This window comes from Rhinolophus sinicus, linkage group LG05, assembly GCF_036562045.2.
Source record: "Rhinolophus sinicus isolate RSC01 linkage group LG05, ASM3656204v1, whole genome shotgun sequence".
NCBI lineage: Eukaryota > Metazoa > Chordata > Mammalia > Chiroptera > Rhinolophidae > Rhinolophus > Rhinolophus sinicus.
The window spans coordinates 128,364,072-128,387,110 of NC_133755.1; the positions used below are offsets into that span (position 1 = coordinate 128,364,072).

The 23,039-nt window shown below is 35.2% G+C and overlaps 1 protein-coding gene and 1 long non-coding RNA gene across 7 annotated transcripts in view; one reads left to right on the top strand and one right to left on the bottom strand.

Moving 5' to 3' along the window:
• FUT9 (fucosyltransferase 9) overlaps nt 1-13,189 on the top strand; it is a 172,426-nt gene extending 159,237 nt beyond the window's left edge. For all 6 annotated transcript variants that reach the window (XM_074333315.1, XM_074333314.1, XM_074333313.1 and 3 more), the window contains one exon: nt 584-13,189. In XM_074333315.1, coding sequence (XP_074189416.1) covers nt 592-1,671 — 1,080 coding nt within the window. In that variant the 5' untranslated portion in view covers nt 584-591 and the 3' untranslated portion in view covers nt 1,672-13,189. The remainder of the gene's footprint in view (nt 1-583) is intronic.
• The window catches only part of LOC141571686 (uncharacterized), a 448,916-nt gene that overhangs the window by 295,169 nt on the left and 130,708 nt on the right, over nt 1-23,039 (bottom strand). The window lies entirely within an intron of this gene.

The window sequence follows — 23,039 nt, forward strand, 5'->3', positions numbered from 1 at the left end:
TCTCATCAAGAGTTGCTGTGTTTTACAAGAATACTATCCTGATGTATTTTTAAAAGTGAAGATAATCTTGTAACAAACATCAAAAACATAACTTTTCTTTTAAAACCATTTTGCTTTTTCATTGACTTTCATCTGAACTGCAAAGTTACACTACAATGTCAAAAAGTCTACTGGTAAATAAGTGATTATATCTACTGGGAAATGTTCACAATTCTGATATGATTTCAAAATACTAAAACTTTCAGTCATAGCATTGGTGATGACAGTCTTTGTTGTGTCGTTTTCCACAAGCAAATAAAAATATAACAAATAAGGATGGCATTGTAAAAAAATAAACACTGTAACTCGGCTGAAGATATGATGTACATGTACAGCAAATTTCGACTCAGTTGTATCTTTTAGGGTTAACTTCCTTTGAAAAGCAATTTCTTAGCTAAAGCTAAAGCTCTGTTTCTCTCAATGATTTGATAACATTGAAAAGGAAAATTGAGTTGATTTTGTGATCAGTTGTATTTTAGGATGTACTACCTATTTATCTCAAACTACATTTATGGTTTTCTTCATCCCTCTTTCTCTATCACAGAAAAAATTATGACATCAGCATCCAAAGGAATTCTCCGCCCATTTTTAATTGTCTGCATTATCCTGGGCTGCTTCATGGCATGTCTTCTCATTTACATCAAGCCCACCAACAGCTGGATCTTCAGTCCAATGGAGTCAACCAGCTCAATGCTAAAAATGAAAAATTTCTTCACCACCAAAACTGATTATTTTAATGAAACTACTATTCTGATTTGGGTGTGGCCATTCGGGCAGACCTTTGACCTTACCTCCTGCCAAGCAATGTTCAACATCCAAGGATGCCATCTCACAACAGACCGATCTCTGTACAACAAATCTCACGCAGTTCTGATCCATCACCGAGACATCAGTTGGGATCTGACTAATTTACCTCAGCAGGCTAGGCCACCCTTTCAGAAATGGATTTGGATGAATTTGGAATCACCAACTCACACTCCCCAAAAGGATGGCATTGAGCACCTGTTCAACCTGACTCTGACTTATCGCCGTGACTCAGATATCCAAGTGCCTTATGGCTTCTTGACGGTGAGCACAAATCCCTTTGTGTTTGAAGTGCCAAGTAAAGAGAAGTTAGTGTGCTGGGTTGTAAGTAACTGGAACCCTGAGCATGCCAGGGTTAAGTATTACAATGAGCTAAGCAAAAGCATTGAAATTCATACGTATGGTCAAGCATTTGGAGAGTATGTGAATGATAAAAATTTGATTCCTACCATATCTACTTGCAAATTTTATCTTTCCTTTGAAAACTCAATCCACAAAGATTACATCACAGAAAAGCTCTACAATGCTTTTCTGGCTGGCTCTGTACCTGTTGTTCTGGGGCCATCTAGAGAAAACTATGAAAATTATATTCCAGCAGATTCATTCATTCATGTCGAAGATTATAACTCTCCCAGTGAGCTAGCAAAGTATCTGAAGGAAGTTGACAAAAACAATAAGTTATACCTTAGTTACTTTAACTGGAGGAAAGATTTCACAGTAAATCTTCCACGATTTTGGGAATCACATGCATGCTTGGCTTGTGATCATGTGAAAAGGCATCAAGAATATAAATCCGTTGGTAATTTAGAGAAATGGTTTTGGAATTAGAGTTTTCCATCATTTGCACACTTGGCAAATTATTTTGATGAGATAGCATCCAAAATTTAAGGATGAGAAGAGAGACAACATTCTGCTTTTGTGTTACAATTTTTATCTCACTCTCGGGTAACATATATAATTTGATGGAGATTTTTAAGAGTTCAGCATTAGTGATCACTCCATTTGGTTTCGAATTATTCTGAATATACCTAATATGTGCACTGAAAAATAATTTATTCTTCACTATCATTTGTAAACCTTGTTTTTTCACATTTTTGAAGTTGTCTGTAATGTAAGTTTGTGATACGATTGTTGTTTCTACATTGATCATCTGTTTAATCTATTGGGAAATAAAGATGCACATCTAAAAATAGGAAATATTTTCACTAAATATAATCTCTAGTTCCCAGTTTGCATAATGTAACAAATGGAAAGCATTTGTAATTGAATGCTAACCTCTTTGACTTCGAAGTTGAACACAGTATGTAACTTTCTATTTGATCTATTTTTTACCTTTTTACCACATTTGTGAAGGCAGAATTATTCATGTAGTGAATAAGAAAGATAGTGAAGCAGAACTGTTCTATTCGGGAAGCTGTTAGACTTCTCATTTATTTTCATTAAGCTGACTTGCAAATGCGACCCCTTGTTCTCATGATCTTAAGTTAAAACTTTTAAGTATTTTTAAATATCCAGTTTGTTGGGTTTTTTAGTACCTAGGAAATAATCTTAACAACACTTAAGAAAATCTAAGACTGTTATCTTTTTGATCTGATAACACTTATTATTATAATAAAACCTAATTTTCTCATATAACAAAGGAAAGGACATGTATAGACATAAATCATATTTATAAATGGCACACTTATGTGCAGTTTTTAATAACATCAATTCAAAATATGTTTTTCTCTAGCCCCAATAGTTAAAAGTTTCATTTTACCATACGGTCGAATAAATAGACATGATATTTGAAAAGGTTTGTCCTATTATTTAAAAGAACCTAATTAAAATTATCATCAAGGTGTTAAATCTAAGATATGAAACATAATAGTGAGAATTTATAAGTTTTCAACGCATATTTGTTGAATGAATAAATGAATGACATTTAACATGATGAGAAAGTTTTTGTTTGTTTCAATGAAGTGACAGTTCTAGCCTAGCAGTACTCACTGGAGATGATGTTTTAGGTTCCCCTTTATGATTTAGTAATCATTTATATTATAGCACATATGATCATGGCCCTCAGGGCTTCACAGAACTGAAATATGCTTGTCCTTACATTCAGTTTTTGGATAATTCATCCCTGAACTTGTAGCTGCTATATAGCATTTCTCCTCCATAAGGTTAAGGGCTGGATATAAGCAGAGAACAGTAGGTGAGAAAAGACGGGATGCTAAGGACTCTTCAAGGAAAGCATGCCCACAGAACTACCTGTAATGAGTGTATTCTATTCAGGCCAAAAACCCATTAAAAGAATTGGGATGTTCTGATGAGATCGGTTTAGGTCTACTCGTGACGTATGCTAATAGTTCTATTACATGTTAACGTCAGCAAAACTTAATCTACTATCATCTACGTCAAATAAGAGAGAGAGAGGCAAATTTCAATTCAGTGAGAAAGTGATATGTCCAACAATCCAGCCTGCCCTTTGAGGGAATGAACTCTTTCAAGCACTAGGATTTGAAGACAAGAAGATTTGTGCATTGGATGGAGGATCATTTCTTTACCTGTGATTGAACAGCTGTGCTGTGTAGGACAGTGGCTTAACCCGAGATACAGATGAACAAGTTACTATCACTGCCTTGAAGGAGCATGCAATTAAGTGGAGAGAAACAGAAAAACGTCCTTTGAGTCCATGTTTATTCACATACTACTCTCAATGGCGTTTATGTGAATCACAGCTGATGTGATGAGAATAAGATAGCAAATTTCCGCAAACATTTCTGAACTGCAACCTTTGTTTACTCATTTGATCCAACGTAGATTCCCTCTTTATCATCTTCTAACCACATTGACTCAAGAAAGAGTATGTCTGTGTGGATGCCTTCCTAAACAAGGAAAGGTCTCTACCCACATTTATTTTGTCATGTTAAAACAGTCATACTCATACATTTATATTTACTTTGTTATCTTTTTGGCCTATCAGAGGTTGCATTGCTAACAAGTTTAGAAAGTACCTGTTCTCTTCAAAAGCAGAAAAGCACTCTATGTCATGACAACCTGCTTTTGCTATAGTGAGTTCAAAGAACTGAGAGGCCGAGGGCATTGCCTCCATTGTCTACTATGAATCTGGGCTCTTTCTTTGGCTGTGACTATAATCACGTGCTGATAAAATGATCCAAGCCGAGGCAATTATACTGAGAGACTAACTGGCACATCTGTACATTGAAAACCCATTACTAAGTCCCAGAATACGTTTTCTGAATTTGAGGTGCCAGAATAATTGAGTCAACTGAACTTTCATTCTTGATCCATTGGTCTGTGACTTTTTGGGCTGAAAGGAATTATAACAATGTTTACACAACAATCCTTCATTCTATTTATGAGTTAACTAGATCCAGAGATAATATTTATTCAAGACATATGTTCACTCACACACACACACACTCACACACAGCTAGTGACATAGTTAAGGTTAGAAGTTAAGGGCCTATATCTCTTAATCTTCTGCTATTTTTCATAATATTTTCACTTATCATACAAGTATGCCACAATTCCTACAAATGTGAATGTCCTATTGCTATTATTAGGACCTACAGAATGATGCACTCTATGGGGAAGCACTTTGACTGTTGATAAAGTATACAATCAAAACAGAAACTTATTAGCATTCTTCCCGGTTTCAATATCATTGGAGTTGAACTTTAGTGGAAGGAAATGGGATTTCACAACATTTTAATTGAAATGCAACCCTCAAGATGGTATATGGTTCTCAGCCACTCTTCTAATAAATCCTGTGATTGCAATTCTTTTTAAGGATATCTCACAGTGAATGATATTGACTTGACAAAATTGACTTGCTGGTTATAAAAACAAGGATGCCAAGAGATAAATTATAGACATAAAAAGAGAATGGACCACTTAAAAAGTTTTATTTTCAAAATATCAAAAATCAATTACCATTAGTGTTCTGAAGATTTAAATGTTAATTATTGTGGGCCTGACTAGCAAGAATATATAAATATTACTTATTATAGGCCTTATTATTAAGAATATATACTGAATTTTCCATACCCAGCAGTATTACATCATGAAAAAAAAGACATGACAGTCATATTTTATGACAGCCATAAATTTTACAATATGAAGTAGAAACTGAAAAATTATCTTAGTGGGAAATGAGTATCAGCTTAAAACGTTTATATTTACTATGTAAGTCCTGGTAATCCTAGAATGTACAAAAATGTTTTCTGTTGTGAAAGCTTAGAAAGCTCAGAGCGTTTGAGGTATAAAGTGGTAGAATATTTAGGAATTATTTGCTGAGCCTTTAAATTCTTGCCTCCAATTGGAGGTTAAATATGGAAACAATAGAAAATTGTTGAAATCATTTTGCTTGCCTATTTTCAAACTAGATTCCATGAGTTTTAAGGTATTAACCTAGAAAATGTACTTGCATGAATTAATATTACCAAAACAACATTTACCGTGTTTCCCCGAAAATAAGACCTAGCCGGACAATCAGCTCTAATGAATCTTTTGGTGCAAAAATTAATATAAGACCCGGTATTATATTGTATTGTATTGTATTATGTTATATTGTATTACATTACATTACATTATACCCTGTTTTATATTATAATAAAATAGACCTGGTCTTATATTAATTTTTGCTCCAAAAGACACATAAGAGCTGATTGTCAGGCTAGGTCTTATTTTCGGGGAAACGCGGTAGGTCCTTACATTATAACTTTGAGCTTAAATATATCTTTGGGTTCCCTTGAACTCTAATCTCATTTAGGGGAACTTCTTAACAAATTGTAATCTAGCTATTAAATATAATACTTCAGGATCTAAAAGATAAGCACATGCCTCACAGAGAAGGATCTCAAAAAATATATGTGGAATTAATAAACAAATTGCATTAGAGGTCATGCAAAATATTTTTTTAAGTGTGATAACAGTTCCAGTTTATTAGTACTAATTAGAGATGACATTTTATATTTTTCATTTGTCACTATGCTGCCTGAATGCAAAGAAAGGCATTTTATGTGCTTCCAGTCATTGCATTCTAGGACCCCAACAGTAGTAACATTTCAAGACAAATTATAAAAGATTTGGAACATGTTAACACACTCAAATGTTAACTTACCCAGTGTTTCTAATCGGAAAGACAATTAGTGTTTAAGGAGACCATAAAGTGCAAGCACTGTGAAGGGCACAGATTTATTACCAAACTGGTTATGGAGAGAAAAATAGTATATTTTCTCCCTAACTGCACTCTTTGTCTTACAAACAGCCATCAGTTAAGATGATACTTTTATTTTTTTCTGGATGTTTCTCATCTAAAGATTTGGTAGCATTTTACAAATGGGCGAGCTCCACTACTACTCAAAGTATGCTCCCTCTCAGTAATTCATATTGAATGCATCCGTGTTCTAAGCATTATATAGAGCAGTTAACAGCAGATGGCCTGATAAAGGCGGTATATGAATAATGCTAGACTGGGTTATTCAACATACTGTAATTCTCAGAAAGCCACTGCACCTCTCTGTACTTTGTTGTTTATAAGATTCCTTCTAGCACTACTCTTTCATCAAAAATCTAAATTGATGTATACATGTATTTGCAAATGAAACTTCAGTGACCATCTCAAAATAATTTTGGGAGGTAAATACTCCAAACAGATTTCCCTCTTATTTTTCTGAATAGATATTTGAAGCATAAAACTCATTATTTAATCTAATATGTGGAAAGAACGTTCTTCAGTGCTTGGAATACAGCAAAATGGTCTATTAACTAAACTTCCTGTTTTAATGCCTTCCTCCCTTTAGTTCTCCACCTAAATCTTTTGCAATTTGTGTGCTCACTACTCGCTGAGACCTTAACTGTCTGCAGAAAAAAAAAATATTGGGCGTTATTTTTAAATATTTTACATTTGTCTTTACTATCCATATTTTTATTACAACAATCTAAAAATTTTTATTGATGCAAACATTTCAGGGAGGCAATGAAGGCACACAGTCAATCAAATGACAATAAAATAGGGAGCATCATTTAAGTAAGCCAGATTGAATACATCTAGGGAATTTAGTTATTTTTAAACTCATGGTTAATATGCATTTATTCATTTGACTCAGTTTGATATATTTTTTTAAAAGAAATTTAAAAGAAACTCTCCAACATCAGCTTCCTTTTGTCAGTGTTGTTTAAAAAGCCTGGTTCCTGGGTCTCTTGACCTAGAATCACCAGAGGTGTTTTTGAACAATACTAATTTCTGGGCCCTGCTCATACAATTGGAATCTTGTCAAATAACACTTCAAAAATGCTTTCAATGCATTTCCTAAGTTTTCCTGCTCCATGTATAGTTTATGAACCATCATAAGCCAGCAGTTCTCAAGGCCACATATGTATTTGGGACTTCCTGGATCAACTGCGTAAAGAATCATTTGAAAGAGGGCTGCTGCACAGTACCCAGCGTCCGATTCTCTGGGTCTGAGATAGGAGCTGGAATCTATATTTTAAAAATCCCCCCCCACCCAGATAATTCTGATATCTTTGTCAGCACTGAGGTCTATATCTTAGCCACTTATTAAATGGAAAGTATTCTATCGCTCATCTGATATGAGCTATGGCCTTTATTTAGTTCACCAGGAATCTTCCTGAATATGTCACTAAAGTATTCCTCTACTTCAAGAGGCATGACATTCTCTGTGCCTAACAATTGTGTGCATCAGCATAGTACTGACTAATCTCTTGAGGTGAATCAGGTTATTTACAGTCTCCAGACCTTCTTTTCAGTTATGAGTGACGTATATATAGCAGTATATCTCAAGCCTGGATGCACGTCTGAATCACCTGGAGGGAAGCAAAATTGCAGATGCCCAAACCCCACCTCCAGATATCTGATCCAAGTGGTTTGAGACGGGACCCAGTTGCAAAGACTCCACAGGTGATACTAATGTGGGGCCACCTCTGGGAACTACCAGTCTCTACAAAAGACAGGAGCAATTCTTAGCCTGGAAGAATTACTAGGAAAAGAAAAGTTTACATACCTTGAAAGAATATCTCTTATTCTCTTTTTAGGTTCTAACCTCACGGTTGCATTTTGTAATGCAAAAACCTGGACTATCCAATTACTAGGATCTTTTACAGCCATAATATTTTATGCTTCTATGATCTGCTTATACATTATGTGTATTTAAGAGACCTTTTTCCATGTCCTAAAGTCTTTGCCTGATGGGTGGACAAGTAATTTGCAATTGGGATATAGCAACAAGATGTAGCACATGGATTTTTGATGACCACAGATTTAGAATTGAGTTCCAGCTCAGCCACTCACTGTGTGCAAGTTACTTGACTTCTCTTAGCCTCAGATTTTTGCGTCTGCAAAGTGGAGGTAGCATTTTCCTGCAATGTTTCTTGTGAGGACAAATGAAATGGCCTTTAAATAACTAGATAATGTGTTTAATTAGTATAATTTTTTATAATGAATATCATGGTGAGGAATCCAAAACCATTTCCACAATTTCAATCCTAAAACTCTGAAAGCATTAAGCAGACAGCTTATAAGAATCATTGCAAATTTAAACAAACCAAAGGAATAATCTTCAGAAGAGAAACAAATATAGTGCAGAAACGTGAATTTGCGTCTTCTGTAATTACTAATGGAAGGAGTATGGGGTTCTGGCAGGGTACTGCATAGGCATTATTTACATTATTTAACATATACACCTTTTCTTAAAATAATAGGAACCCAAGCAGGCCTAATTTTTCCTCACTGGTATGATCAATCAGTAAACTAACAGTCAATTTAGCCTATTATCCATTGGGATAGCTCACATCACAGCATGCAATAGCAGGAAGAGTCTGAGATCATTTTCTAGTAAGGAAAGAGGCCAAGAAATATTCAACAACTTGACTCAGTCTATCACTTCAGCTGGTCCATGAACTTACCCCACAGCTAATTAATGATATAAGTTAAAAAACCAGAATTAAATCTCCACCTACTTTTCCTAATTAAAATAAAAAAAACACTGAAAGTTACTTTTTAAATGTTAGGGCATAAATTCAATAAACAGGAATATAACTGTTTAGTGGTGCAGAAATAAAATAATTCTTAGCCAGACTGTGATTAAGACTACTCTAATTGCAAATTAAATAATAAACAGAATTTCACACGAATAATCTCAACTATTCATGTGCACAAGTTCTAAATTATACTGTAATAAGACAAAACAATAGTAATTTTAAGTAGCTCTTGCTTATCTTGCTTTAAAGAACATTAGAAATGTTTATTTCAGATACACCATTAGAAAATTTCAAAAATTGAATTGTTTTTCTGAGTTCTCTAGCATCCAAATTATTGAATTATTTGTATATATGTAAACTATGTTAAATTTGAGCTTGCTGGAATTTCGTTGTGAAAAAAATGTTTTATCTGAAAAATGTTAAGAGTGACTTCCACAGAGAGAGATGTTAACTGCAGTACGCTTTATACACACGGCTGCTTTCCATTTTGATTAACGAGGGTGTAGGAGATAGAAAAGCAGTCTCGGCAGAAATGGTACCCAGACTAAATTAACCACCGAGTGCTGCTCATTATGCAAGAAATACGTGCCAGCAATCAGAGTGCATGCCCAGATCTTGGGTAGGCCTCATTAGCCAGCATCAGTCCCTTAGATGAGATAATCCTAAAGATGCCATCCTCCTCCGTGGCCAGATTGCCAGAAGAGAGCTCACTATCATCTAGGAGGATAAGTGTCTCCAGGGACCGTAATGAGATCAGGCCTTCCACATACTGCTTTTCTTCTTTAAGAGTCCTTGAACAAACTGACAATATCTGGTTGTCTATGTAAAACTGGGAGCAGTCTACTTTTTAGAACATAGATGACCTAACTTGAGTATTTTGTCTATTACTTCAAAATAATGAATTCAAAGGACAAAGACTGTCATACTTGAGACCAGGAGTTAACTTACAAAGGAAAAAAGAAGGACGTTCAGCTTGTAGATGTTCTACATTCAAATCAATAAGAGCTCCTGCTCTAAAGATTGACAAGCTATGTGACATTGGAAATGCATACAGAAAAAATAGTGGAAATAATGACACCTTTTTGACTCTTAAATAAAAATTTAAATCTCTAGAGCTACCAGCATGATGGCAGCCTTCAAAAATAGTATTTTTATTCATGTGCTTTTGTTTCTTCTTTTCTCATTTTCTCTTTTTTTAAGGGTAGGGTTTCGTAGGAGTCAGGGTTAGTGGAATAATTGTGACAATATAACAATAACATTTCCATAAATCAAGTATAAGACCAAGGTAAGAAGTAATGTTTGCTGGAGGAAATGCAACTGGTCAAAATTATTTGAATGAAATTATCTAGATTAATCATCTTCATTGGAATAATGTGGTTTATTGTGAATCCAAAATAAACACATGTGTATCATAAAGGTTTATAAAGGGAAAAAGTAAAGAGCTAGGAAGTCTGAAGGTAGGGTCAAGCCCACAAAGCTAGAGAAGAAAGTGGTGACTAGAAACAGGAAAATGAGCAATAAACTAAGACTCAGAACCCAAATTCTAATCTGCACAATTTATTATATAACTCACTAACTTTTCTGAGCCACAGATCCCTCATCTGTCAGTGGACTGTGATGGACTTGACATTAGAATCACCTGAGAAGCTCTTACTAAATCTTGATTTGTTGATTAGATATACTGGTTTAATTAGCCTGGCATAGGGCATGACTGCCATATATTCATATAGATTTTTCCTTCTTTTCCATGTGACTATGTTACTGCTCTGGGAACCATAAGAAAGGAGGGGAAGAAATTATCAGGCAATTTCTTTAGGATCTCTCTAATTAAAGGGTTACTAAAGAAGAAAGCTACAATGGAGTTTTGCAAATGAAGAGTGGGGTCTTTACATGCTTCTTCTCATCTTATTTCCTCAAGAACACACATACATACATACACACACATATATGCCTATACCTTTTTTATCTAGTTCAAGTATAACTTTGAAAAAAAGGATGACCACTCAAGTAAGGAAGATCAAGACTTACCATGCTGAAACAAAAACGTGCCAATTCTAGTCAATATGTGAATTGTAAGGGTCAGTAATCCATGAACAATTTTAGATGGTAATTGTGCGTTTTATTATTGTAATGTGATTTTGCACTACTGTATTGTCATATTTAAGCAGAGTCTTAAAAACACCCTGAAACCTATATGCCAAATGTACAGTTTATAGGTTCATGTTATTTCTGATAGGGTTTAATTACACTGTACTAATAGTTGTTTAATGCTATTAACTTTCTGTATGTGTTATTATTGTGATGCAAACCCATAGGGTTGTTGTAAGCACACTAATTAGTCATCTGAATTTTTATAGATAAAATCACACATTAATCAGAAATCAATCACTTTTCTACTTATTTTTTTGTAGAGTATTTTTCCACACTTGAAAGAACACGATTATTTTATATCAAACATCAGCTTTTCTTTAAAATCTTATTTTAGTAGCCAGTGCATGTTTGAAATAAGATGTATTAGATATTATATGGTGATATTAAGATTGTGTTATATTAGGTGAAAAAAAATGCATGCTGTGAATCATGAAATGTTGGGGAAATTTACACTGCCAACTCACACAAAGGCACGTCTCAATCCATGTGCATGATTCATGTCCTTTCAAAAGTCCTTTTTGAACTTTAGTAAAGTGAAAATGTTATTCTTAGTGCTAATGAGCCAATAGACAATGCTGCTTTGCTTTTTTTCTAATGTTACAGCATATGGTGGTAAATATCTCCCCCCAATTTTTTTCTTGGTGTTTGTTGTTGGCAATAAAATAAAACCAATAAAATCATTTGTTAGTAAATGATACAATTTACTAGATAGCGACTTACTATTATAAAGCATGAAAATGTGAAAGAAAATCATCTTAACCAGTTCCATACTATGAACACAATATTCTGGCAGCTTTTTCTACAATCAAAAATGATGGGTTTTTTTACATTGCCAAAATCAGTACGACTGCCTGGGAGGGGAGGGAGAGAATGGGGGAGGGGGGGACGAATTGAGGCCAGTTCTGCACAACACTAAATTAGGCAATAACGTAAAACATCCTGGCAGTGTGGACAGCTAATCATTGTAATTTGTAGAGAGAGAAAGAAAGAAAAAGGTAAACCCAATCTTTTCTCAGTAACTTAGATAATTAAGAAAAAAAAAAAGATTGTATAGAAAATATGAATTTTGGCTACAGAGACCAAGCCTCTACATGCTTATAATTTACAGTAGTCTTTGTGAACAGGCATTATACAGTGAATCTTTGTTTTTGTTTTATGTTCTTTTTCAGAAAATATACTTGTGCTTTTGAAAGGGCTTATTTCCAAACAGATAATATTGTGGACCAATGGCCACCACCACCACCCCCTCCCAATGGAATAAGTCATTCATCCTACTAGAGTAAGGCTAGAACATAGCGCTTTGTGACTTGAAACACCAATATAAGCATTTACACTGTTGGAAGGTAATTCATTGCTATGTTATTAGAACAGTGGGGATCCTATTTATACATTTATTTATGTATTTATTTATTTACAGACGTTTGATTCATTCAAGTTTAATTTTAACAGCTTCAGTGAAGTGAGTACAATGGTAAGAAAATTGACTCTAGCATGATTTTCCAGGTGAAAACCATGCAACTGAGCTTGCTACATCCTGGACTAAAGCATTAATCCAAATAATGAGTAATCAGTTCTAGCGGTGTAGAGGCCAACTTCACCGACCAGGATTAGTATTCTATGGTGTTCAGCAAGCATTGATCAGGCTCTTAGTTTGCTACCATATTGTTCCCTTCATTGCTTCAACCTGTAAATAACATAACACGTTATGGCAGCTAAGCAAACATTTTAATAAGCCATGAAGGCAAAATGCCAGAGGGAATCTGTATATTCAGCTGTTTGGAAAACTTGTGTTTTCCACAAATTAAACTGGAGACATTATTTGAAATTGAAATTTCCTTCCCTTAAAAATGTCATTGCAATGTGGATTCCTGCCCATTGATGTCTTTCTTGACTTATAAATATATGGTATGATTGCTATAGTTGTAATTTTGTAAAATTTTGTTCAACAATGAATAGTGACTTCAGCAATCTGTGCTAAGATCCCAAGGCAGATATAAATGTGTAAAGGATTTGAACCTATACGTGTAAGAAGAAATCTCTTTCTTTAATCATATTTCTTATATTCAGTGTAAGTACTTTACTGATTTACAACTGGAGTTATTCCTTTGATGTGTAAATAATGATGTTCTATTCAGGCCTAATGAATTCCTGTACTGTGAATATTTAAAATAAAAGAATTCAATTTAAATGTGGAAAATAGTGATGGTTATTTATAATGATCACATTCAAAATCATTCACTCGAGAATATTCATTTTCACCACATGCAAATCTAGATTCCCTGTATATGTTAAACTTTAAAAACTAAATATATCATTTTAGAGATTATACATTTATTACACGTACCAAATCAAAAAATGACAGTGTACATATGTAAACTCTTGTATACTAGTTTGTTTCTTTACTCTTGTGTTATTTTAATGGACTTGGGGGTACGATAAGATCTATTAATGATTTAGGCTTGCGGGGGTAGGTAGGAGAATCTATCCAACTCTCTTCATTCTGTCTTGATCTCAGATTCAAAGATGCCTCAACTTGTGTCCTCAAGTCTCTTCTACTCTACACACTCTCCTGATTATTTTCATTCAGGCCCACAGACTCAACAATTATCCATAGGCTAAGGACCCAAGTGTGTATATACATATGAACTTCTCTCTACAGCCATAAGCCTGGAATTTCCAAATGCCTACTTTCATCTAATTCCCTGTAGACCTATTTCATTGGCTAGCCAAATGTGAGGGGATTTCAGTAACCATTTATTGTCTAATTTTTTTAGTCACTTAATGGCACTATTACAAATTATGTTGCCAAAGTCAAAACTTAGAAATCAATCTTGATTTCTTCTCTTCCATTTTCCCATATCCACCTGAGTGCAATATCTCTTAAATATGTCCCAGTTCTTCTAGTTTACTGGCATTGCCCCATTTAGTCAATAAGTATTCAACATTTCTTACCTGGACTAAAGCAATAACTTTTTTAAAGTCTTGAAAATCTACACGGTACAGTGAAATCTATACTGAGAAAAGCAGAGAAAAGGTGTAAGGAAAAGAGAAATCAGCTATAGTGTTGATTAACCATTAATTTTTTTCCAAAAAGTCACACACTTTTTAGGATCTTTCACTGGTATCTCATTGTTTTCAGAACAAATTCCTCATTTGGTAGCAAGTCATATACATTTCTTTAAATTTGGGCTTCTACCAATTTTTCTAAGTCCTTGTTCGCTTCTCCCATGTAATGTTCTGTCACATTTGTTCTTCTGTGATAGCTCCCACACTCATCTAGACCCCAGTTCAAGGGGCAGTTTCTTTGCCCCTTGAATTCTCAGCATCCTTACAATTACACTCAAGGGTCACATCCCCTATAATACAAAATATATTCTATATGTAAAATATATTTCAGGGGGTTCAAAGGTCAAGGCAGTAGGTAAGGTGATCAGCATTTCCATGCCAGAAGTGAGTTGGAAAACAGCCCTTAATAATAGAATTCCTTAGACAAGCTGAGAGGATTTGTGGATATACCTTCCAGTGGGGATATGAACAAAGTCTCAGAGGCAGGATTCACTGAATAAACCTGGCTGATTTTAGTGGTATGTCCATGAAGAATAGTGTTAAATAAGGCATTATCGTGTGAAAATAAAAAGGTTAGAATATGGAGAGCTTGACACTCAAACTGATAAATGTAGACGAGACTGGATTGTTTGAAATGATGTATACTGCAGCATGATGCAAAGTCATTGAAAATTTATAAACAGATGTACAGTGTGAGCAAAGTCACAAAATGCATCCTTCTCAAACTAAATCATTAAAAATTGGAAAGTAGCACCATAACATTTTATTCCTCCCCATGTTCAATTCCAGTATGTTTTTTAAAAAAGTATTTTCCTTTAGCTAATGAGAGTCACCGTGATGTGGTAGAATGAAGTGCCGGTTTTGGAGCAAGGCTGCTCACATTGGACTCTCAGTTCCCTCACTGCCGGCTATGTGGCCATGGGAAGGTTATTTCACCTTTTTTCACCTCAGTTTCCTCCCATGGAAGATAGGAATAATAACAACACCTAACTTACGGGATTGTAGTGAAGATGAAATCAGTTAATACACATGAAAGCCTTGTAATAGTAACCGACAGAGCAAGCAATCAATAACTCTTAGCTCATATTTTAAAAGCAACACAAATATTTTCCTAAACATCTTTTCTTCCATTCCTCCAATCTCTATTAGACTATCCTACCCTGAAAAATCTATTTCTTTTGTTAAAACCTTAGATCTTCAAATTGCTCCTTTGTTGTTGAATAGACAGAGAAAGCGTCTATCACATAAAAGTGTTTATTTATCAGAGAAGAGACAGAGAACATGACTGGATGTATGCTAGAGACAGGATGAATACTGGATTTCTGATAATTTGCTATTGGTAATCAGAGACCCTGAAACCAAAAAATCCACATGAAGCAGACTCTGCTTTGAGATTACCGTATCTGCAGTATGCTGGTGATAGTGATTAACTCAGAATTTATCGTATTACAATCACTCTGACAGCCTTCCTTGAGCATAGAACTGGTTTGGGGAAAACTGAAAACTCAGTTCAGTTCTGCCCTTCTTGTCTTTCCCTTCCCCTCCATCTTACACTTAAGGAGGATTTAAAAACAAATTTTGGAATACCTTTAACAATGGATATGTTGCCGTAGCCAGCAGAAAACTAAACTCAATTCCCAGAAGCCAGGAGGGACACGAATCCCTACAATACACAGTTTAGTGAAAGACAGTAAATACATTATTCTTGAAGGTTCACCATCCTTCCGGGATTCCCAAATTCTGCCATAATATTAAACATTAAGTACAAAAGCTATTGCCAGACCTAAACCTAAGGATTCTAGTTATGAAAACCATAATTACTTTAATATTTTTAGAGTTTATGAGTTTAGAAGCACAAGAAAATACTTGCATGACCATTTGGTCATTCATTAAATTTGTTGACATCTGTTACTTATTTTAGTAAACGACCATGCTTGCAAATGGTCACCCTGCATCTGAACACTGCAGCAAATAGGTCCCTTAAATCTATGTCTCAGATTAGGCTAATATCAAATGCTCATTGTTTGTGATGCTCACTGAATAAAACTTGGGTCAGCGGTCAAAAACATTTGAAAAATGCTTCACAAAATATTCAGTTTTTGGAGATTCATAACGCACCTTCATATATTAAAGTCCCTGAGATGTCTTTCAATAATACAGTGTATTTACTTTTATTCAACCCAGCATCGCTCAAATATATTTTGTCATGGAAACTCTGTTTTTCTGTAATGCTAATTTACATCCCTTAAAAACAGTGGTCCAAGTAACACTCTTTGAAAAATGCTGGTCTACAGCCCGTTGCTTTTTGCTGTAATACATTCTGGGTTCAGTATCATAAGCCACTTGAGTTTGACCAGTCTTTCTTGGCACCGCTTTTCCTATTGCATTGTGATGCATCCTTGTCTACCTGGCATCGAACCAGAGTAGCTCCATATTTGTATCCTATACCTGGCTGGAAATCAGCAGTCCTATCCAGAGGAAATTTCAAGCTGCATAGTCAGGACATATGATCTGCTTCAGGGTTACTAGGCTAGGGTCTCAATTAGGATTAACCAAAACTCTAAACAATAGTTCTATTAGTTATTTGACAAAACACCAGAGCCCATCCAATTCCTTCAATACACTACTTAATAACACTATTTCCCTAATACACTATATGAAATGACCAAGGCAATTAAAAGCTCATTTTATATCTTGGAATTTATAAATGCTAAGAGAAAAAATATGTTAAATTTCAATTTATTACAAAGCACACACTGATAATGAGGTATATTAAGCTAAGCTCTTCATCCTGCCCCGACCCCCACATTAATGACCTCCAGCCTCAGATGTCTTTCAGATACGGTCTTTAACGTAAAAGCACTCCAAACTATGTCTTTCTTATATGTATGTCTATGTGTATGTGTGTACAGGATGTGTGTACAGGACAGCCTTTAAGAACAGCATTTCCACATTAAAATTCTAAACTTTTTACAGCTTGTGAAGTGGTTATACAAATTTAGTTTCTAATGATTGACACTATGGTCAATCATCAAGCACATCACATCTTCAATCAAATACAGAAATGAAAATGCTAATATACTTCTCACCCACTGCTTCAGAAAACTGTAGAATCACTGTTTAAATTTTCCAGTGAATGAAGCCACAATAATATAATTTCCAATCAATTTGAAACTTAAACTTCCCTGGTTTTGGCACCCTAGACTCTCAATAGTTACTTAACAATGGGAAATATGTAGATGAAAACCTTTATTCTTTCTAAAAATTAAGAGTAAGCATTGATTTTTTTGTTGCAGTATTTAGTTCGCCTGCATTATTCAGAAGACTTTATACAGCTTGAGGCAATTAATTAGCTATAGATTCCTTTATTTATCTCTATATATATAGAAATATACATATATAATTAGCTATATATAGAAATACTAGATGATTTCATAAGGGATACTCTCTTTATAGTCATAATTCAATGGCAAAGTCATTTCCAGTTTGGCCCCAATTCATGAGATTTTCTAAATTCGCAAAATTTGCCTTGGAGTCCTAATGTTTAATTTGTTTCAAGCAGTTAAAATTTTCTAATCAAATCCTTATAGGCCATATTATTACCTTGTTTATTAATTCAAATTAAAACAAAAAAAAACCCAAAATTTACCATATTATTAAAATATGAGGTCTGACAATTAAGTTTGTGAACTTGTTGCAACATTGTTGCTAAACTTTTTTGATATCAGAGGGATTATTCATTATGAAATGTACCAACTGGACACACAGTTAACCAAGTTTACTATTTGGAAATGCTGAAAAGACTGCATGAAAAGGTTAGATGACCTGAACTTTTCGCCAACAATTCATGGCTCTTGCTTCACAACAATGTACCAGCTCACACGGTACTGTCTGGGAGGGAATTTTTAGCCAGCAAACAAATAACTGTATTGGAACACCCTCCCTAATCACCTAATCTGGCCCCCAGTGACTTCTTTCTTTACTCAAAGATAAAGGAAATATTGAAAGGAAGACATTTTGATGAGATTTAGGACATCAACGGTAATATGACGACAGCTCTGATGGCCATTCCAGACAAAGAGTTCCAAAATTTCACTGAAGGATGGACTAGGTGATGGCATCAGTGCATAGCTTCCCAAGGGGAGTACATCGAAGGTGACCATAGTGATACTCAGCAATGAGGTATGTAGCACTTTTTCTAGCATGAGTTCACAAACTTAATTGTCATACCTCATATGCTAAGCAAGCATGTTAATAATAATCTCTGTTGACACTACCTTTAGCTTTGTTATTATAGCTGTTTTCTGATTTCTGACTTTAATCATGATGCATAAGTATATCATGTTTCCATTTAAGGCTCTAAATAAAGGGTAAGATTTTTTTAAAGCTTATAATTATTTGTCAAATATAGTTAAAATAAATCCCAACTTTGCATTGATTTATTGATCTATACTTTTGCAATTTAAAGAGAATATGAGGCTTTACCTCATATTTTGTTGCAAGAAATCTTTTGTTGCAAAAGTCTTTTGTTGCAATACAATTTGTGATTGAGTTATTTGCAGAAAAAAATGCTAATGAGATAAATCAACAGTAGCTAAAGTAAGCCAAAAAGAGAACTCAATGAAGATATTTTGAAGAATCTTTAGAGAACCCAAGACACTAGTCCTCTTGAGAATTTAGAAGTAGGAACTGGAAAGAAAGCCTGATAGAACCTCAGCATTGTTCTATGGTGTGAGCATGTTTTGTGTGAGTGCAGAGGCCTGTATATATGTCTTAATGTGTGAGTCAGTGTCCTCATGTGTATGTGTGTGTCAGTGTTCTGTGTCAGGGAAGAGGAGGTTCTTTTCTTTTTCTTGGCTTTATGCTTCATTTTTCTCTCTGGGCAGATAGGATTATAGTACATCTCAGTGTACTTGAAGGGAGATGAAAATTCTGCAGTCCAAAGTATACAACTTGGATCCAACCACATACAGGCCTTAACTGGCTGTTTCCTAGTAAGGTTAGTTATCCCTTCTCCAGGTGAGTACTCAGAGGTCAAAATTAATCCATTTGGGCAAATTTCCCCCGAATGGCTATTATATCAAAAATCTCTGTAATAGTCATTACAAAGTTTGTATTCCTCAGTGATCACAAAGTTCTTACTCCAAAACAAATCCTGTGGTTAAATATAAACGCTAATAATAGTAAACATATACTGAGGGCTTTTAATAAGCCAGCCGATATTCTAAGTACTTCACATATATTAGCTTATTTAATCCTTACAACACTCTATTGTTCTACCATTAACTCTATTTTTCCCAGCCATTTTTTGGGGGATGTTTGGGACACTAACCCAAGGTTACACAGTTAGAAAATGATAAAGTTGGAATTTGAGTCCAAGCCATCTGGCTCCAAGGTCTCCATTCTTAACCACTAAGTTCTACTCTTTGGAAACACTGAGTTAAATGAGGTTGAAACAACAATGGAATAACTTTTGATATAGAATTTCTTACTACCTTTAATATGTACTGTGAATTAGGAATCTCCCAGAGCAGGACATACCATAGAGTTTCCAAAACGTATATAACCATCAACTTTCGATTTTCACAGAGCACCTAAAGGCACTAGAATATTCTTTGGAAATATTGCTATAACTTGATATTCATTAATTAAGTATTCTGATTTTTGGTTTAATTTCAATTGCTTATAGAATTATCTTCTTATAGATTCTAAAATTAATGAATGTGTCAACATGGGTAGACAGAATCAAATTGTGGACATACAACCAAATGCCTTAAACAATTTTTTTAAATCAACAGTAAAGAAAGAAAACAGCTCATTTTCACACAAATAAATGGAAGCAAAATGTTACCTGGCAGGTCATCCATGTGATACGGGCCAAGCGAGTAGCCTTCAACACTGAAAAACTTTAAATGTTCTTTCCTATAGGAATTTTAAGTTTCCTTTTCCTTAAGTTTCTCTTTCCCCAGTTTTTTAGCTCCTACTCCCTCTGCTTCTTATTATTTCATAAATCAATTTCTTAATTTTAGGCAACAGATTGCTTTTAGCCTGAATCATAAGAAGCGTTTTTACCCCCTGCTTTAGATAATTACCCTGAAACTTGTGACTTGTACTTGTTGATTGTAATCATTGAAGCCTAATGTTCTTTCCAACCCCTTCTGGGCCCAGTTCCTGGACAATTAACTCCACCTGAATGACCTGTTGAATGGCCACAGGATCCATAGAGCTGATGGATTTTCCATCATGTATCCACCCCACATCAATAGCTTTGAGTTCTGCTCTTTAAGCCAACACTTAAATTTATTAATTAAAATCTATTTTTCCTAATTCAGGGGCCTTGAGGATACAGAGGATACCCCAGTAAGATTACCAGTCCCGACCAAAGAAGCCAACACAGTCTTCAGGCGAATCTCGAGACCCCTTCCTGTCATCTAAGATCAGATACGGTTAGAATTTCATGAATCCCCAATAGGTAGGGACAGCTCTACACCCCTGCCCAGCAGGAAGCAGATACAGAAGAAAAGACCTCCTGTCCCTCAACTTCCCATAGAGATTTTATGGGGATCATGTCTCAAGGAGAAAGTTAGGCAGGGAGTTAGAGATAGGCATTGGGTCTGCATTCCTGCACGTCCAACTCAACCCACAGAATACGACTGCCCAAAGGACTTCCTCTCTCCACCCAAAACTTCCCCTTTTCATTGTGATTATCTATCCCTATGAGGAAACAAATGAGTATAAAATACCCAACTAGATTAGACCAGTCTCTCACACCTGTGCAGTAAAGGCCACAATGACTTCATTTCACCCAGGCCTCATTGTGCCATCATTATAATATTGTACATATGCACGGAAGTCCATTAATATCATTATAACAGACTGAATTCTGGGAAGGAACATGCACTATCTAAAAAGATGAGGCAATAGCCTCTTGTCAGTCACAGGTGTCAATCAAGTGGCCCCACACCTAAGGAAGGAGTAGCTTATTCTAGAAAGAAAGAAAACAAAAACTCTAAGTCCTTGGCTGTCAGTGCCTTTTGAGCCATGCTTTTGCTCAGGCCCACACCTATCCCTTTGGAGTATACTTTTCTCTTCTAATGAACTACTCTTTGACCACTTTATTTATGTGTCTCATTCAATTCTTTGCTTGAGATACTGAGAAGCTGGACACCACGTCAAGAAGGGCCTGCTCTCCGGTAACACATGCATGAGACATAATGCTTCAAGGATTCATATGTTCAAAGAAATAGAAACTTAGGAAGGGTACAGAAAAGAAATGGCATTTAAACTAAATAGGACAGGTATCAAGAAGAGAAAAGACTGATTGTTGAGAAAAAGGAACATAATGACTTCAGCACAGAGAAGGGAAAGTACTGAGAAAAAAGAAAAATTCAGTTTCGTTGTATCCTTGTGTCTGTAAAGGGAGTAACAGACAGCCAGATATTCAGGGTTGGTGGAAACACGGGCAAACCCCTGCTCTCTGGCAGAACTTAGGAAGTAGACAGTGCAGTGTGATGGTTATGAGCCTGGGCTGTGGTGCCAGATCTCATTCAGAATTCACAGCAGGGGCTCTCAACCCTGAGTGATTTTACTCCCCAGAGGACACTTGGCAATACCTGGAGACATTTTTAGTTGTCATGATTATTTAAATATTGTATTCAATATTGTAATAATTTAAAAGGTTTAAAGTAATATTACATTTAACATTTAAGACAGTGACATTATAGCTGTAACACACTGCTTATTGACATTTAAAGGGAAAAATATCATGCCTTTCATTTTCAAAATCAGTGGACTAAATACTTCAGAAAAACTTCTGATGAGTGCAACTAAAAAAGATGAATGTAATATAAAAATAATCTTCCAAAAATCACCAAATAGATGGGTAGTAAAGAATTAAAATGCCAAGACACTGGGAAAGATGTGAATCCAGAGATTTTAACATCGCAATTGGGAAAATTTTGCCTGGGGCATTAGCCAAAAAAATTTGGCCACCACCAAAAGCTGAGCTACTCTTTATTTTATGCATTTTTAACATCATCACAAGTATTAGATGACAAAAATGAGTCTCCAGAACCCATGGAGTATGTAATCCTGCTAAACTTCCCTGTCTGCTTTGGGTTGGGATCCAAAGAGCCACATCTCATGATTAAGAGGAAAGAAAGAATCACCTTTTCACAGAGTGCAGCCAGGTTATCTGGGTAGACCAGAACACCTCAAACCCAAATCTCAGTGTTAAGTTATGCAAACTAATAGTGACCCTAGAAACCCAGCAGAAGCAATGAAAATCTTTTTAAAAGAAAGATAAATCACCCTGAGTTGTCAATTATTTCTATAAATAATATTCCTGACACAATGTCCATTACACAAAAATGAACAGACAAATAAGCAGACAAATCATGAGTGAAAAGCAAACAAATCCACTTCTGAAAAGTCAACATAAACAGATACAAAACGCCCCTGCGTTGACACAGAGAGACAGAGTTGGTAGTCTGGAGAGGCAAAGGCAGCCATATTTTACAGAGCAGCATACCAAATAGAAGAGAGCTGGAGAGAGAAAGAGAAAGAAAACATTCAAAGATCTGCAGCGGGTCCCTGGAAGTGTTCAGCTGAGTACAGGTCAAAGATATATCGGAGGAAATTACCTGAGGCCAGAGGAATTACCTGAAAGGATTACAGGGAACAATCCTTGGAAGTAATATAAGGCCAGAACTACTTGCTGTTTCTACCAGAGAGAAGAGAAAAACATTGTAATTCACAGGACTTCAGGTAAAGTACCCAGAATATAGCACCTCAGTAGGGGAAAAAATTAGTCCTAGATTAATGGCTACCTGGCTTCTGCCTAACAAAGCTCAAAAGCAAGCTTTGACAGAATCAAACTATTTCTAAGTAACTTAACTATGTCTAGAAAAGCTAAAGCTAAAGAATATTGATAAGAATATACATACATCTGTGTATATATGTGTATATATATA